The 17426-nt window shown below is 39.3% G+C and overlaps 1 protein-coding gene across 1 annotated transcript; it reads right to left on the bottom strand.

Annotated features, from left to right (window-relative positions):
• Positions 1-318: 318 nt before the first annotated feature.
• LOC117035312 (mediator of RNA polymerase II transcription subunit 15-like) lies at positions 319-997 on the bottom strand. The gene has a single exon (XM_033129241.1). The coding sequence runs from the start codon at positions 940-942 to the stop codon at positions 319-321; it is 624 nt and encodes a 207-aa protein (XP_032985132.1). The 5' UTR covers positions 943-997.
• Between the last annotated feature and the right edge of the window lie 16429 nt (positions 998-17426).

The following is a 17426-nucleotide window of genomic DNA, read 5'->3' as shown; positions in this document are numbered from 1 at the left end:
GTCCATCAAGATGAGTCCTGGAAAGAAGAGGGAGCCCTGTGCTGCAGCCAGCATCTGGCAGGGGCAGCGGAGTGGAGAGCATGAGAGGCTGTGTCCTGCAGAGAAGTACAAAGGGCCAGGGCAGCACAAAAGGGATGGCTCCTGAGATCAAGGCAGTCAGGGGGGCGTGGGGCATCTCTTTGTAGCCAAGAACACCCTGAGACATAACTGTTTCTATTCGGCTGCAAAACACAACCCCTGGGATGGAGCCCCAGGCCACCCCAACCTCCTCGGGGTCCTTACTCCTGCCCAGGGGTAGGAGGAGGGCCTCAGTGTCACTTAACCCTTCTGGTAGCCCAGAAAAGGCTTGGAGCCTTTTCTCTCCAACAAAGATGAAAAGACAGAGCTTGCTGGAGCTTTCCCGTGCTTTTCTTGATACCATCTTAACCAAAAGAATAAAATACATGTTGCCTTGAGAGAATGTGTCAGGGTCTCGGAAGCGTGGTACTCACTCTGTGGAGCTGCCGTAGACACAACAGCCATGCCGTAGGGAGCCATCCCTGAGGGGCCCGGGGGTGGCTGCCCGGAGAGGGGCATTGGCTGCCCCATGGCGCCAAGGCCGCCCATCCCGCCCAGGGACTGTCCTTGGCCCTGAGAAGGCATGCCAATTCCAGCTGCTCCTGCGGCAGGTCCGCCAGTCAGGCTCTGTAGCGCGTTCATAGGGTCACTAACGGAAGCTTGAGATTTCTTGTTATGAATGTCTCGAAAATGGATAATGAGCCTGGCGACCAGAGAGAGGTATTCATCCCGGGTCTTGGCCTTCAGGAACACATGGCTCTCCATATCCTTGCTCGAATTACTGTGGGCCACACCAGCTTTTCTCATGGCATCCTCAATTTGACTGACCAACTTCTGCCGGAATGCGGCGCTCCGCCAATTGGTCTCCTGCCCTGAAACGTCCATGCCGGTCCCCCAGCTCCCACCTCCCGTGTCCCACTCGGCGGCCGCCGCCGCCTGAACCGCAGCGCCAGGCCCCAAAAAAGTCACTTTTTTTTAACTTTTTTTTTCTTTACAGAAAAAAATAGTATTTGTCACATTTTTCACCTATAAGAACTTTCAAGATCATTCTATTACCCAGAATTTGTTATAATACCTCCACTTGTCTATCAGGAATGCTATGGAAAATTGATTGTGAATTTGGATTATTGTTATATGAAAATTAATACTTAGGAATGCATTTCATTTGTAATGATGAGCAGGGAAAAGAAAGAGGAGAGACACTAGAAAGGGGCTAATTGATTTATTTAGCAATGTCTAATCAATTTATTTAGTAAATGCAATAGCAAAAGACAAAGGCACTTAAAAGAATGTGCTAATGACAGAAAGTAAAGGTGGTTAAGACTAAACTGTATACATTGATAACAATGTCATGTCAAAGAGTATACATACATATAAGTTTAAGAGATCTCAACATATGTTTGCTATTGATCAAAAAAATCACTTGGCTAAGTACATAAATAACATCTATAAGCAGTATCCAAAAGCAGTACTAAAGTCTATAGGATAGCAACTACAACAGTAGATGCCAAAAGCTCACCAAACTGTAGGAAAAACAACAGTGGAAAGGTCAGGAATCAAAACCTTGCCAGGTCTGCAGTGGGGAAAGCTGAGGTGTCTCCCACCGCTGCTTGCTAGTTCCCAAGAATGTTGCTGCTGTTGCTGTTGCTGTTGCAGTTGTTGTTACTGGAAGTCAGGGCATCTACTGGTATTGTAAGCTGTATGTTGCTGGAAATTTCCAAAATGTTAGAATGATGAAGAATCACCAATGACAAATGACAAAATTACACTCCCAAACTAGGTCTGTCTTATATATTTTTTTAGATATACCTTGGAGCCAAACTCCTTCTTCTAACTGTGAAAAAGATGTTAGGAAAATTTGCCTTCATTGGCTGATGTTATCTTTTGTCTGCCAGCTTTTTGTTCCCCCACATGAGAGACTGCATGTGGGGTTCCCTCCCGTGAGAGACTACACATGAGATATTGATTAGCTTAGGGTTAAGAGAATTTCTCTCTCGTCTCTTTGCCAGCAGGAGAGATATGGGATGATGTTGCTTTCTATCTGTTTTGCCCACATCAGCAGATGAGGTGGAGAAGTAACTAAGTTATATCAGAATGATGTGACAGGCATGTTGCCAGGCTTTGGGAGACCTTGGGCTGATAGCAAGAACAGAAAGTGTTGTTTGTCCGAATGAACTGGCCCTTCAGCTGGATAAGCAATATTCTTATCACAGTTCTGCTGGAGCCTCCCAAAACTGGCCATTCCCTGGGAGGAGCGGGGATGCAGGAACAAGGAGCTTGGCTCTAAGGTACATCTGTAAAAATATGTAAGACAGATCTCAGTTGGCAGTGTAATTTTTTCATTTGCCATTGGTGATTCTTCATCATTCTAGCATTTTGGAAATTTCCAGCAACACACAGCTTACACCAGGAGACGCCATGACTTCCAGCCGTGGACCTGGTGAGGTCTGGCTTGTTCCCGACCCCTCCAATGTTGTTCCCCATGGTTAGCCTTCTTGAGAACTGGTTAGCATTTTGAAAACTTGTATGCAGCTTGCAGCTTACAGCATCAGGAGACACCCTAACTTCCAACAATAGCAACAGCAACAACAACGGCAACAGCAGTAACATTCTTGGGAACTAGCAAGCAGCAGTGGGAGACACCTCAGCTTTCCCCACTGCAGACCTGGCAAGGTTTTGATTCCTGACCTTTCCACTGTTGTTTTTCCTACAGTTTGGTGAGCTTTTGGCATCTACTGTAGTAGTTGCTACCCTATAGGCTTTATTACTGCTTTTTGGATACTCCTTATTGATGTTATTTGTGTATTTAGCCAAGTGATTTTTTGATCAATAGTAAAGATATGTTAAGATCTCTTAAACTTATATGTACGTATACTCTTTGACATGACATTGTTATCAATGTATGTAGTTTAGTCTTAACCACCTTTACTTTCTGTCTTTATTTCTGTTATTTCTGTCTTTACTTTGTGTTATTAGCACATTATTTTAAGTGACTTTATTTTTTGCTATTGCATATTGCTAAATAAATTGATTATTTATTGCTAAAAAAATCAATTAGCCCCTCTCTAGTGTGTCTCTCCCTTTTGTTTTCCCCACTCTCCATTACAATTTCCCAGAGGAAAATTATCTGTAACACTAAGGAATAACCTTCTGTCAGAGATGAGGGTCCATAGGAGAAAGTCACAGAGAAATTAGGCGAGGAGACCCCATGAGGCCGATGAAGAGGATCAAATCTTTATCTTGAGTGAAGGGCCCAAGAATTAGGACACATAAGCTAAGCCTCTTGCTCTCACTGTCCTAGTCAACCATACTTAATTGAATAAATACATGTTTCAAATAAACAACCTTGGAATGGAGTTTCACTTTTGCTCTCAACAAAGATTGACCTTGGTATCTACTTGCCTGCCCAGGAGAGCTTTCAAGTCAAGTAAACCAAACACTAAACAGCTCACAGTTAGTTACTCTTTTCCCCTTTCCTTTTGTTGATCAAATCTGAAGGAAAGGAAGGGGGAAAAATTGATTAGTAGAGCCATGTAAGAGACACAGAATCCTCTGGTCATGGCAGAATCTTCTAGAAAGATGGGGGTAGGGAAAACTACTAGTTATCTCATTTTGCAGAGGGGTTGTTGTTGTTAAATATTTACTTTATGCTTCCATTTGTTATACGTGGTAGTAATATATAGTACTATATACAGGCTTTTGTTTAGTAAGTATATTCAATTCATAATTTTAGACCTTAGAATCTCCTTAAACTCAGGAGTACACTGTTTAAATATTATCCAACAATATTGTCCCTAAAATTGTCCAACAAGCAAAGCAAACATGATCTATCAACTGTTTGTTTTCAATATGCCTGTTTTCTAACTAATGTAAAGTTGTCGCACATTGTTCCTTCACAGGAAGACTGCCAAAATTATTAATATAAAATCTTTGGAGGAAAGGAGGAGAAAGTGTTTCCCCAATGTCTGCATAAAATTTAAATGAAAATAAATGTGATTTGAGTGTTAATATTCGTGGCAGCTCGTTCTTCTCTGTTAATTTACATTTATATTCTTAATGTTTAGGTTGAGCCTAGGGAAATTTAAAACTCAATTTCGTTAATGCTATAACTTCCATAGGAATCTCAATATGCACAGAAGTTCCTATATTGTGGAGTTATTGGATGAGAATATAGCAGCTAAGCATAATTCCTGAGTGATTATTATAGTTAAATATGTACTGTAAATTTTGACTTTTGAAATTCCTCTGGGTCTTAACCCAGTTTCCAAAAAGTTTTAAAAATATGAAGCTAATATAGTAATGAATTTTAACATCTTTAAAATGGAAACATTACATTTCTGAACAATTATCCATCTCTGATAAATTATGATTTAAACTATTAGGTTGGTGCAAAAGTAACTGCGTATAAAAGGTTAAAAATAATTGCAAAAAACACAATTACTTTTGCACCAACTTAATAGATCACTTCACATTTGCAACAATTACATTGACACACACGATGTTTACGATAACTACATAACTTGAGGTTTGCAAGTTCAGCTCACAAGAGTTAGGGTTTTTTTTATTTAGTTGCTTTTATTGCAAATATGATCACTACTCCCAGTTGGCAAAGGTACTGTGAATAGGAATACATGCGCCAAACAATAATAGATTTCCCTGAGTCTCAGATAGATATACCTTTTTTATTTATAAGTTATGTGTAGATATACTTTACATATAATATTTAAGGGTAATGCTATGAAGTGAGACTTTTAGGAAGAAAATCCCTGAACATCCCAGAAATCCTTAACAGAAATAACACTTTAACCATTTTTAAATTCTCACTTTTATTATTTTGATTAGACCACTCATTAGGTCATCATGAATTATGTTTTAGAATTATATCCACTACAGACAAGTTCTACACCTCTAAGACTTCAGACTTTTAAGCTTCTTGCAATTCTAGGACATGAGACCTTTGACTTAAAGACTCATTTATCTGAGATTTCCAGTAAAGATGGTGGAGTATGTAAACACTGTGCTTGTCTACTCTCACAACCACATCAAAATTACTACTAAACTAAAGAATAATAATCATTGAGAATCAACTGAACTGTAGCTGAACCAAGTCCTACAACTGAAAACATACAGAAGAAACCAACTCAAGATTGGTAGGAGGGGTGGAGACATGGCACAGCCTTAGCCCACTCCCACGTGTGACAGTTAAAATTTCGGAGGTATATCTCAGTGCTGGAGGTCACCCCAGGAAGAATAAGGGGTCCTAGCCCCACACCAAGCTCCCCACCCCAGTGTTCCGTGTCAGGGAGAGAAGTCCCCACAACTTCTGGCTATAAAAATAAGTAGAGATTATGGCTGAGTGAGAGGGAGGGTGACTGGAGTCCCAGGCATTGCTATTAAAGAGCGCACACATAGATTTACTCTTTAACAGACTCATGCTTTCTGAGCTCCAGTGCTGGGGCAGCAGCTCAAAAGGTACCAGGGACATACAGGAGAAACTTAGTTTTCTGCCCTCTGGGCAAGGGCTGGAAGGGCAGCTTTCTCCTAGACAAAAGTGCTGGCAGAACCCATTGTTTCTTTGTCGAGCCTTCCCCCTCCTTGCATGCATCAACCTGGCTAACACCTTCCCCATTCCTGGTGATTCCCTGAGAGCCCATCCCACCCAACTTTCAGGCATACTTAAGCTGCTACCCGTGGCTTTTCTGTCTTTGCTCCATGCTGCAGACTTTCCTAAAATCTCATAAAGTTTCACAAAATCTGAAGAAGCAGTATCTGGCCTCAGCATTTCCCGTACCTTGTGCTGAGCAGCCCCAAACCTGGAGTAAACAGCAGCCACCCTCGGTTCAAGGCTTGGCCTCTCCCAGGAACTTCCAAGCCCAGTGGGGGTGGTGGCTCATGCAAGGTGGCCCTGAGCAGTGCACAGACTGTGGCTGAACTTGGCCTGCAGCAAGGTCCCTCCTAGGAGGCCTGAGGCAGGCATGTCAAATAGCCAGCTTTGGACCAAGTTGGAGCATCACCCTGCTGCATCCAAGGATGACAAACCTAAAGAGCGAAGGGGACAGGCACCAGAGCCCAGCTAAAGTGAATCCTGCTCCGTAAGGTCAGCCCCTACACAACAACTCTTCCACTGTATTCACAGCCAGTCCTCACAATCAACCTGAAAGTCAATATCTCCTATTGACGTACAGAAAAACAACCAAGGCTCAACTACAACAGGAGGGTGCATACAATCCACACAAGGGACACACTTGCAGAACCTAGTTCAGGAGATCAGGGAGACTGCCTGTAGGCCCCACAGGACACCAACTACATAAGGCTGCTCTAGTAACACCAGGAATCATAGCAGCCCTACCTAATATATAGAAACAAACAGAGGGAGGCAGCAAAAATGGGGAGACAAAAATATGTCCCAAAGAAAAGAACAGAACAAAGTTCTGGGATGGGGGGAGGGGGAACTAAGCAAAATGGAGACAAGCCATATACCAGATTCAGAGTTCAAAACAATGATTTTGAGGATTTTCAGTGATCTCAGGGAGAACTTCAAGAAAGACATAGGAAACACAAAAATGGAGATAGAAAATGTAAAAAGGAACCAATCAGAAAAAAAGAATAAAATAACTGAAATGAAGAATACATTAGAGGGATTATATAAAGCAAAAGTTTTTATCATCAATTTAGAAGATAAGGTAGAAGAAAACCCCCAATCAGAACAGGAAAAAGCAAACAGAGTCCAGAAAAATGAGTAGAGTTTAATGGGGCTCTGGGACATCAAGCATCACAACATAGGGGTACCAGAAGGAGAGGAGAAAGAGAGCAAGGAATTGAAAACATAATTGAAGAAACAATGACTGAAAATTCCCTAACCTGGTGAAGGAAATAGACATACATGCCCAGGAAGTGCAGAGAGTCTGAAAGAAGATGAACCCATAGAGGTCCACACCAAACACATCATAATTAAACTGCCAAAGGTTAAAGACAAAGAGGATCTTAAAGCAGCAAGAGAAAGGCAGTTAGTTACCTTCAAGGGAGCTCCCATAAGACTCATCTGATTTCTCAACAGAAACTTTGCAGGCCAGAAGGGATTGACACAAAATATTCAAAGTGATGAAAAGCAAGGACCTACAACCAAGATTACTCTACCTAGCAAAGCTATCATTTAGAATTGAATGGCAGATAAAGTGTTTCCCAGACAAGAAAAAGCTAAAGGAGTTCATCAACACTAAATGGGTGTTATAAGGAATGCTAGAGGGACTTCTTTTAAAGAAAAAAAAAAGATAAAAAAATGTGAAAAATAAAATGGCAATAACTACATATCTATCAACAATTACTGTCAATGTAAATGGATTAAATGTTCCAATCAATAGACATAGGGTGGTGGCTGAATGGATAAGAAAATAAGACCCACACATATTCTGCCTACAAGAGACTCATTTCCGATTAAAAGACACAAGCAGTCTGGAAGTAAAAGGAGGGAAAAAGATATTTCATGAAAATAGAAATGTAAAAAAGAGCTGGAGTTGCAATACTTATACCAGACAACATGGACTTTAAAACAAAGGCTATAGTAGGAGACAAAGAAGGACCCAGTAATTCCACTTCTGGGTATTTATCCGAAGAAGCCCAAAACACTACTTTGAGGGAACGAGTGCAACCATGTGTTAATTGCAACATTGTTTACAATGGCCAAGATGTGGAAGACACCTGCGTGTCCTTCAGTGGATAAATGGATAAAGAATTGGTGGTACATACGTATAATGGAATATTATTCAACTATAAAAAAGAAGGAAATCTTGCTACCTGCAACAACATGGATGGACCTGTAGGGTGTTGTGCTGAATGGAATATATGAGACAGAGTACAACAGATACAACATGATTTCACTTACAAGAGGTGTGACAATTAAATTCGTGAACTTGTATCAATGATGTTGCTAACCTTTTTTGATATCAGAGAGATTATTCATTATGAAGTTGTACCAACTGGACAAACAGTTAACCAAGTTTACTATTTGGGAGTGCTAAAAAGGCTGCGTGAAAAAGTTAGATGACCTGAACTTTTTCCCAACAATTCATTGCTCTTGCATCACAACAATGTACCAGCTCACACAGCACTGTCTGTGTGGCAGTTTTTAGCCAGTAAACAAATAACTGTATTGGAACACCCTCCCTACTCACCTGATCTGGCCCCCAATGACTTCTTTCTTTACCCAGAGATAAAGGAAATATTGAAAGAAAGACATTTTTATGACATTCAGGACATCAAGGTAATATGATGACAGCTCTGATGGCCATTCCAGAAAAAGAGTACCAAAATTGCTTTGAAGGGTAGACTAGGCGCTGGCGTCAGTGCATAGCTTCCCAAGGGGAGTACTTCGAAGGTGACTGTCGCACCCAGCCCAACACAGGCAGTGAGCAAACAAGAAGGGACGGCGAAAGGTTAAGAAAGAAACTGAAATCAAGAAAGTTATGAAATAGGGGGCTAAAGGTCTCACAGCCTCAAAGGACTGAGAGCCTCGAATCGGGCCACCTTGTGGCTTTTATTGTTGCACACACAAGGAAGTAACATTGTTTTCTCCACGGTCTGTGAATTTCATACATTATACTAGGAAACTGATTCAAACTAATCACTCTTGCCTGCAAGCAGCGGAACTGGAACTGTAAGTCTCAGGATAAAGGGACAAAACCTTTATGCTGAAACTTACTGAAATGAATAGATGGCAAACTGATGTTAACACATCATTGAATCTCTCCCCAAGCTGGTTGTGGGAAGGAATGCAGCCACAAAGGCAGAAGCTCTCCTTAGGCGGGGGAAGGTAGGGGTCTATGCCCACCTCTGTCAACCCCGTGGGTTCTCCTGTTGGTCCCCACATGGCTGCACCTGGCTTAGGTTGTTCCCCCCATGGGGAATCTTACCCGTCATTGGCTGACCAGCCATCCCCTGGGGACAAACAGGGAGACATAAGGTGTAAGCACAAAGGTGAAGCAAAGTCCCTGAAAGGATTAGTCTCACAGACTCCTTTTTTTAGGGGTAGGTACGAGGGAATAGACAGGCAGGCTACTGCGTGACAACAGGTGACCACAATGGTATTCAGCAATGGGGTATGTAGCACTTTTTCTGGGATGTGTTTGTCAAATTAATTGTCAGGCCTCATATGTGGAATCTAAAGAATAAAATAAATGAACAAACCAAACAGGCCCATAAGTACAGAGAACATTTTGATGGTTTCCAGATGGGAGGGGCTTTGGGGATGAATGAAAAATGAGAAGGGATTAACAAGTACAAATTAATAGTTGAAAATAGTCATGGGGTTGTAAACTATAGCATGAGGAATATAGTAAATAATATTGTAGTAAGTATGTATGGTGTGTCAGAAGGCTACTAGAGTAATCTGGGTGATCACTTCATAAATTATATAAATGTCTAATCACTATGTAGTACACATGAAAGTAATATAATATTGTATGCCATCAGTATTTGAAAAATTATATATATATATATATATATTTTAATTTATTAGGGTGACAATTGTTAGTGAAATTACATAGATTTCAGGTGCACAATTCTGTATTACATCATCTATAAATCACATTGTGTGTTCACCACCCAGAGTCAGTTCTCCATCCATCACCATATATTTGATTTCCCTTATACTCATCTCCAACCCCCACCCCCCTTACCCTCTGGTAACCACTAAACTATTGTCTGGTTCTATGAGTTTTTGTTTCTCATTTGTTTGTCTTATTCTTTTGTTGTTTTTGGTTTATATACCACATATCAGTGAAATCATATGGTTCTCTGCTTTTTCTGTCTGACTTATTTCGCTTAGCATCATACTCTCAAGATCCATCCATGTTGTCACAAATGTTCCTATACCATCTTTTCTTACCACCGAATAGTATTCCATTGTGTATATATACCACAACTTCTTTATCCATTCATCTATCGAAGGACATTTTGGTGGTTTCCATGTCCTGGGCACCGTAAACAAAGCTGCAATGAACATTAGAGCACACGTGTCTTTATAGATCATTTTTTTCAGATGTTTTGGGTAGCTACCCAGGAGAGGGGTTGCTGGGTCATATGATAATTCTACTTGTAATTTATTGAGGAACTTCCACACTGCCTTCCATAACGGCTGCACCAGTCTACATTCCCACCAACAGTGTATGAGGGTTCCTTTTTCTCCACAGCCTCTCCAACACTTGTTACTATTTGTCTTGTTGATGATAGCCATTCTGCCTGGGGTGCAGTGATATCTCATTGTGGATTTTATTTGCATTTCTGTGATGATGAGTGATGTTGAGCATTTTTTCATGTGTCTATTTGCTATTTGTATGTCCTCTTTGGAGAAATGTCTCTTCAGGTCCTCTGTCCATTTTTCAATTGGTTTCTTTGTTTTTTTGTTGTTGAGTTTCATGAATTCCTTGTATATTTTGGGTATTAGGCCCTTATCGGAGGCACTGTTTGCAAAAATCTTCTCCCATTCAGTTGGTTGTCTCTTTATTTTGTCAATGGTTTCTTTTGCTGTGTGGAAGCTTTTTAAGTTTCATATATTCCCATTCGTGTATTTTAGCTTTTACTTCCATTGCCTTTGGAGTCAAATTCATCAAATGCTCTTTGAACCCAAGTTTCATAAATTTAGTATCTATGCTTTCTTCTATGCAGTTCATTGGGTCAGGACTTATGCTTAACTCTTTGATCAATTTTGAATTAGTTTTGGTACATGGTTACAGATAGCAGTCCAGTTTCATTCTTTTGCACGTGGCTATCCAATTCTCCCAGCACCATTTATTGAAGAGGTTGTCTTTATTCCATTGTATGTTTTTAGCTTCTTTGTCAATAATTATCTGTCCATATTTATGTAGTTTTGTTTCTGGGTTCTCAATTCTATTCCATTGGTCTATGTGTCTGTTTTTCTGCCAATATCATGCTGTTTTGATTATTGTAGCTCTGTAGTACAAGCTAAGGTCAGGGAGTGTGATATCTCCAGTAATGTTCTTTTTTCCTAAGATTGTTTTGGCTATTCGAAGTCTTTTGTGGTTCCATACATATCTGATGATTTTTTGTTCTATTTCTTTAAAAAATGCCATTGGGGTTTTGATGGGGATTGCATTAAATCTGTATATTGCTTTGGGTAATATGGCCATTTAAACTGTGTTGATTCTTCCAATCCATGAGCACAGAATGTCTTTCCATTTCTTTGTGTCTTCTTCAATTTCTTTCAAAAATGTCTTATAGTTTTCAGCATATATGTCCTTCACATCCTTGCTTAAGTTTATTACTAGGTATCTTATTATTTTTGCTACAATTGCAAAAGGAATTGTTTTTTGTATTTCTTTTTCTGAGATTTCATTGTTAGTGTATAGAAATACAATTGACTTTTGTATGTTGATTTTGTAGCCAGCAAATTTACTGTATTTGTTGATTGTTTCTAATAGCTTTTTGGTGGAGTCTTTAGGGTTTTCTATATATAGCATCATGTAATCTGAAAAGCGTGATAATTTAACTTGTTCATTCCCAATTTGGATGCCTTTTCTTTTTCTTTCTCTTGCCTCATTGCCCTGGCAAGGACTTCCAAAACTTTGTTGAAATGCAGAGGTGATAGGGGACAGCCCTGTCATGTTCCTGAACATAGAGCAAAGGGCTTCAGTTTTTCATCATTAATTATGAGATTAGTTGAGGGCTTGTCATATATGGCCTAAATTATGTTAAGGTATTTTTCTTCTATACCTATTTTATTAAGTGTTTTAATCATAAATAGATGTTGTATCTTGTCAAATGCTTTTTTTTGCATCAATTGATAAAATCATATGATTTGTGTCCTTCATTTTGTTTATGTGATATATCACATTGATGGATTTGCGGCTGTTGAACCATCCTTGTGCCCCGGGGATGAACCCTGCTTGGTCTTGATGAGTAATTTTTTTAATGCATTGTTGTATTTGATTTGCTAGAATTTTGTTAAGATTTTTGCATCTGCAAATATCAGACATATTGGTCTGTAGTTTTCTTTTTAGTGTGTTGTCCTTACCAGGTATTGGGATCAGGTTAATGTTGGCCTCATACAATGAGTTAGGGAGTAGCGTCTTTTCTTCAATTTTTGGGAAGAGTTTGAGCAGGACTGGTATTAGATCCTCATTGAAGGTTTGGTAGTGAAGCAATCTGGTCCCGGACTTTTGCTTTTGGGAAGGTTTTGGATGACTGATTCAATTTCATTACTGATGATTGGTTTGTTTAGATTTTCCAGTTCTTCATGGTTTAGCCTTGGAAGGCTATATGTTTCTAAGAACTTGTCCATTTCTTCTAGGTTATTGAATTTGGTGGCATATTGTCCTTCATAGAATTCTTGGATGATCCTTTGTATTTCTGAGGTGTCCATGAGAACTTCCCATGTTCAATTTCTGATTTTGTTAATTAGTGTCTTCTCTCTTTTTATCTTAGTGAATCTAGACAAGGGTTTGTCAATTTTGTTAATCTTTTGAAAGAACCAGCTCTTTGTCACATTAATTTTTTCTATTGTCTTTTTGTTCTCTATTTCATTTAGTTCTGCTCTGATTTTTGTTAGTTTCTTTCTTCTGCTGACCTTGGGTTTCATTTGTTCTTCTTTTTCTAGCTCTTTAAGGTATAACATGAGGTTATTTACTTCGGATTTTTCTTGTTTCTTGAGATAGGCCTCTAATGATATAAATTTCCCTCTTACAACTGCTTTCGCTGCATCCCAAAAATGTTTTTAGGTTGTATTTTCATTGTCATTTGTTTCTATGTATCTTTTGATATCTCCTATAATTTCTTCTTTGACCCAGTCATTCTTTAAAAGTATGTTGTTTAACCTCCATGTATTTGTGTTTTTTCCTGCTTTCTTTTTGCAGTTGATATACCATTTCAAAGCCTTGTGACCAGAGAATATGCTTGGTATGATTTCAATCTTCTTAAATTTGCTGAGGCTGATTTTATGTCCCAATACATGGTCTATCCTTGAGAATGTTCCATGTACACTAGAAAAGAATGTATAGTCTGATGTTTTATGATGAAGTGCTCTATATATATCAATTATGTCCATTTCATTTGATGTGTCATTTAGGGCTGCTATTTCATTATTTATTTTCTGTTTGGATGATCTATCCATAGCTGTCAGTGATGTATTTAGGTCCCCTAGTATAATTGTGTTTTGGTCAATTTCTCCCTTTAGTTCTGTTAGTAGTTGCTTGGTATATTTCGGTGCTCCCTGATTGGAGGCATAAATATAGATGACTGTTATGTCTTCTTGTTGTATAGTCCCCTTTACCATTATGAAATATCAATCTTTGTCTCCTGTTATCTTTTTCACCCTGAAGTCCGTTTCGTCTGATGTCATTTTGGCTACACCTGATTTTCTCTGGGTACCATTTGCTTGGAGTGTCAATTTCCACCCTTTCACTTTGAGTCCATGATTGTCCTTGTAGCTGAGATGTGTCTCTTGGAGACAGCATATGGTTGGGTTTAGTTTTTTGATCCAATCTGCTACCTCTGTGCCTTTGTATTGGTGAGTTCAGTCCATTTACATTTAAAGTGATTATTTATATGTGAGGATTTCCTGTCATTCTATCTTTAGTTTTCTGGTAAGTCTGTGTCTCCATTGTTTCTTTGCCTTTTTGTTGTTGTCTATTATTTCTGTATGGTGGTATTCTATGATGTTTCCCTCTGTTTCTTCTTTTATTACAGTATGTATTTCAGCTCTGGATTTTTCTTGAGTGGTAATCCTTAAGTTTATGTAAAAGAAAGTTTGATGTTTAGAGTATTCCATTTTCTTTAACACACTTACTTTCTCCATTCCCGTGTTGCGGTTCAGGCCTTTACTCTCCCCCTTTTTATGTTTTTATTGCCACAAATTGTCCCTGTTGATGGTGGTAGAATAGCCTCCTTTAGTGTTTCTTGTAGTGCAGGTCGTGTTTTAGAAAATTCCCTCAGCTTCTGTATGTCTGGAAAGGTCTTTATTCCTCCTTCATATCTAAAGGATATCTTTGCTGGATATATTATTCTTGGCTGATAATTTCTCTCTTTCAATAGTTTGAATATTTGGTTCCAGTCCTTCCTGGCTTGTAGAGTTTCTGCTGAAAAATCTGTTGAGAATTTAATGGGCTTTACCTTGTAGGTTACCATCTTCTTTTCCCTGGCTGCCTTGAGGATTCTTTCTTTGTCATTGATTTTAGACAGCTTCAATACAATGTGCCTTGGAGAAGGCCTGATGGGATCAATGTAATTAGGTGTTCTATTTGCCTCTTGGATTCGAGAATCCAGTTCTGTCCTCAAGTTTGGGAAGTTCTCATCAACAATTTGTTTGAATATATTCCCTGTTCCCTTCTTTCTTTCTTCTCCTTCTGGTATGTCCATTATTCTTATATTGCTCTTTCTGATGGAGTCAGGAAGTTCTTGTAGAGTTCTTTCATTTCTTTTAAGTCTCAAGTCTCTTTCTTCTTCCATCTGTTTAATTTCCAATTTCTGTCTTCGATGTCACTGATTCTTTCCTCCATCTGGTCAACTCTACTACCTAAGCTGGTAATTTCATTCTTAATTTCTTCTATTGAGTTCTCAATCTCCAGAAATTCTATTTGGTTCTTTTTTAAAATTTCAATCTCTTTCGTAAAATGCTCATGTTGTTCTTGATTGCGTTTCTGAGTTCATTAAACTGCCTTTCTGTGTTTTCTTGCATCTCGTTGATTTTTTCAGAACTGCAATGTTGAATTCTCCGTCATTGAAGTCACATATTTCTATTTCTTTAATTTCCTTTTCTGGAGACTTTTCACTTTCTTTCTGAGCTGTCTTGTTGCCTTGGTTATTCATGGCAATTACTGATTTATTATTTCTTTTCCTAGACATCTATAGGAGTGGCTTCTGCGACAGGTTGATAGGAAGAGGTCTCTCTTTTGTTTTCCAGTACTTGTTGGTAGAATGTTTTATTTTCTCTCCGACTGCAGCCTTTTATTTCTCTCACAGGGTAGTGCTATATTTTGTCTGCACTGTTCCAGCTTCTCACACAATGGGGGATTCACTGGGAGACTGGCTTCTCCTCTGTTAGTAGTTCACTTGGGTCACAGGGCGCAGTGTCCGTGTGGGTATGCGAAGAGATTTTGAAGTTCCAAAGCTCTTCCTGCCCCAGATTCAGAGCCCGTGTGTTTCAGCAATTCTGTTTACTCCTGCAGGGTTCCGCCCAGATAGGTGGGGCCATGGGCGGGGTGAGTTGTGAGAATTGGCCCAGAGCAATGGCGGCCACCACCACCACAGCTGGTCCTGCTTCCACAGCTCCCTCCCCTCTGCAGGAACTAGTTGGGCTGTGAATCTGTGTCTGCAATCCATAGTTCTTAGAACAGCAATTATTATGTTCTTTTGATCTGACACTGCTAGTCTTCCACTTCTACCACCGTGCTGTTAGGGGCGTGGTGAGCTCTGGGAGGGTAGGGAAGGGGCAGCTTGTTTCAGTGCCTGAGGCTTCCGTTCTCTGCTCAGCAGTGAGGGCTTAAACCACGGTTTTCAGCCTTCTTCCCTCAGGCTTTTCTCCGAGGTCCCTGCCTATGATCGTTGGGTTCAGCAGTGTGATAATGCCGCCCCCTAAGCCCTGTGGGCCATAAGCGGAGCCCTAGCAGTCCGAGGTCTTCCCTCTCCCACAGCTGCGGTAGTTCCGGGATGCAGCGAGCTCGGAGCACTGAGCTAGGTCTGTATCCTGTGCCCACCCACGCGGCTCCGTATCCACACTTCTTCCTTCCCTCCTTCCTCGCTCGCGCAATTCACCCACCTTTTGGTGAATTCAGTAGTGGGCCTGTTCGTCTTGACTGTCTGCTGTGCAGGGAGTCCTTTGTGAAGTTATTGTTGTTCGATTAGTTGTAAATTCTAGGGGAGCTTCACAGAGGCTCACCTCATGCCGCCATTTTGATGACGTCACCCACAACCCAGAGATTCAAAATGATTTGTGAATTTCGGCAGTTTGAGGGGTTGAGCCACACATTGCTTTGGCATTTTTCAAACATTCATACATCTGTTATTATTATTATTGTTGCTGTTGTTGTTATTTTACCTCTTCTGACATCATGTATTAATAGAAATACCTCCATCTTTAAAACAGCAACACACAGTATACAGCACTTTCAATTAAATCCTATAGCTGTTTTATGTTTTAATGTTGTGCTTTGAATATAATGTGGCACTACTTTCCCCTACTTAATTGGGCATAATCTTTCTTTGATTGGTTTTCTTTTAAGTAGAAACAACAAATTTTTTCCGTGTTATGCATTTTCTCTGCCCAAATCCTCTTTGCACCTTCCATATATTTATTATACTGACTGTGGTTACTGGTCATGTCTGTGACTTTGTAACACAGTAAAACTGGCAGCAGTATGCACAAGTGTATCAAAACGTTGACATTTTGAATCCCATTCTCCAGGACACACACTATCCAGTGAAAACTCTAGTTAACTTTCAGTGTGTATCCTGCATTTGATTCCTAGTATACATATGTCTTATTAATTGAATTTGGTTGTTACTTTGCAGTCATGAATCTTTTAAATGATCATTGGCACTTCTTACAAAATATAAGTTTTTAAAATACTATACATAAATGGAAAGATAGCCTATGTAGAGACAGTATAATATGGTAGTTAATTATATAGGTTCTGTAGTCAGATAGACGTGGCTTAGGTTAAAATCCCAACTTCATTACTTACTAGCTCTGTGATCTTGGACAAATTATTTAACTGTGCTGTGCCTCAGTGTCTTCACCTAGAAAATAGAATAATAAACAGTCTCAATATCCTGTTATGAGCAATAAATGAGTTAATACATGTAGAGCCAAAATTTTAACTATCACTGTTATTGTGATTTCATAACTGTGAAACTAAGAATGTTGTATACTATCTAATAGCACGAAATATTTAAAGCAATTTGAAAACAAACATAAGAATAGTCTTTAATATTTTAAAATACATTAATCTGTCTTTTTCATATATATAGTTAGTCATTCTGTTCTTCCAAAGAAAGAAATGAATAAGTGCAGCAATAGCACATTTTAGTTTAGGTGTAGCTAAAACTTTCCTGGAGGTAATAAAATGTAATATAAAACATCATCTGTCATATCATGTAAATCCGAAGAGTTTATTAAAACTAATTAATTGAGTTTGTGAAACAAAGTTTACATGTCAGAAAATGCATGATTGTTGCCTTCCTAATTGAAAAGCAGTGCACAATATTAATAGCATTTTCCTACTAAAGGAGAAAAAAAAAACAAACATTGATTTGCTGTTAGATATCCAAGCTGTGATTTCTTTGATTAACATAATCTTTCATAACACACTAAAAATAAAAATTTGTATGATTTCTCACTCTCCTTGTGTTGCCAAAGGAAA

The sequence above is a fragment of the Rhinolophus ferrumequinum genome, chromosome X (genome assembly GCF_004115265.2).
Source record: "Rhinolophus ferrumequinum isolate MPI-CBG mRhiFer1 chromosome X, mRhiFer1_v1.p, whole genome shotgun sequence".
Classification (NCBI taxonomy): Eukaryota; Metazoa; Chordata; class Mammalia; order Chiroptera; family Rhinolophidae; genus Rhinolophus; species Rhinolophus ferrumequinum.
This window is presented reverse-complemented; position numbering and strand designations above follow the sequence as displayed.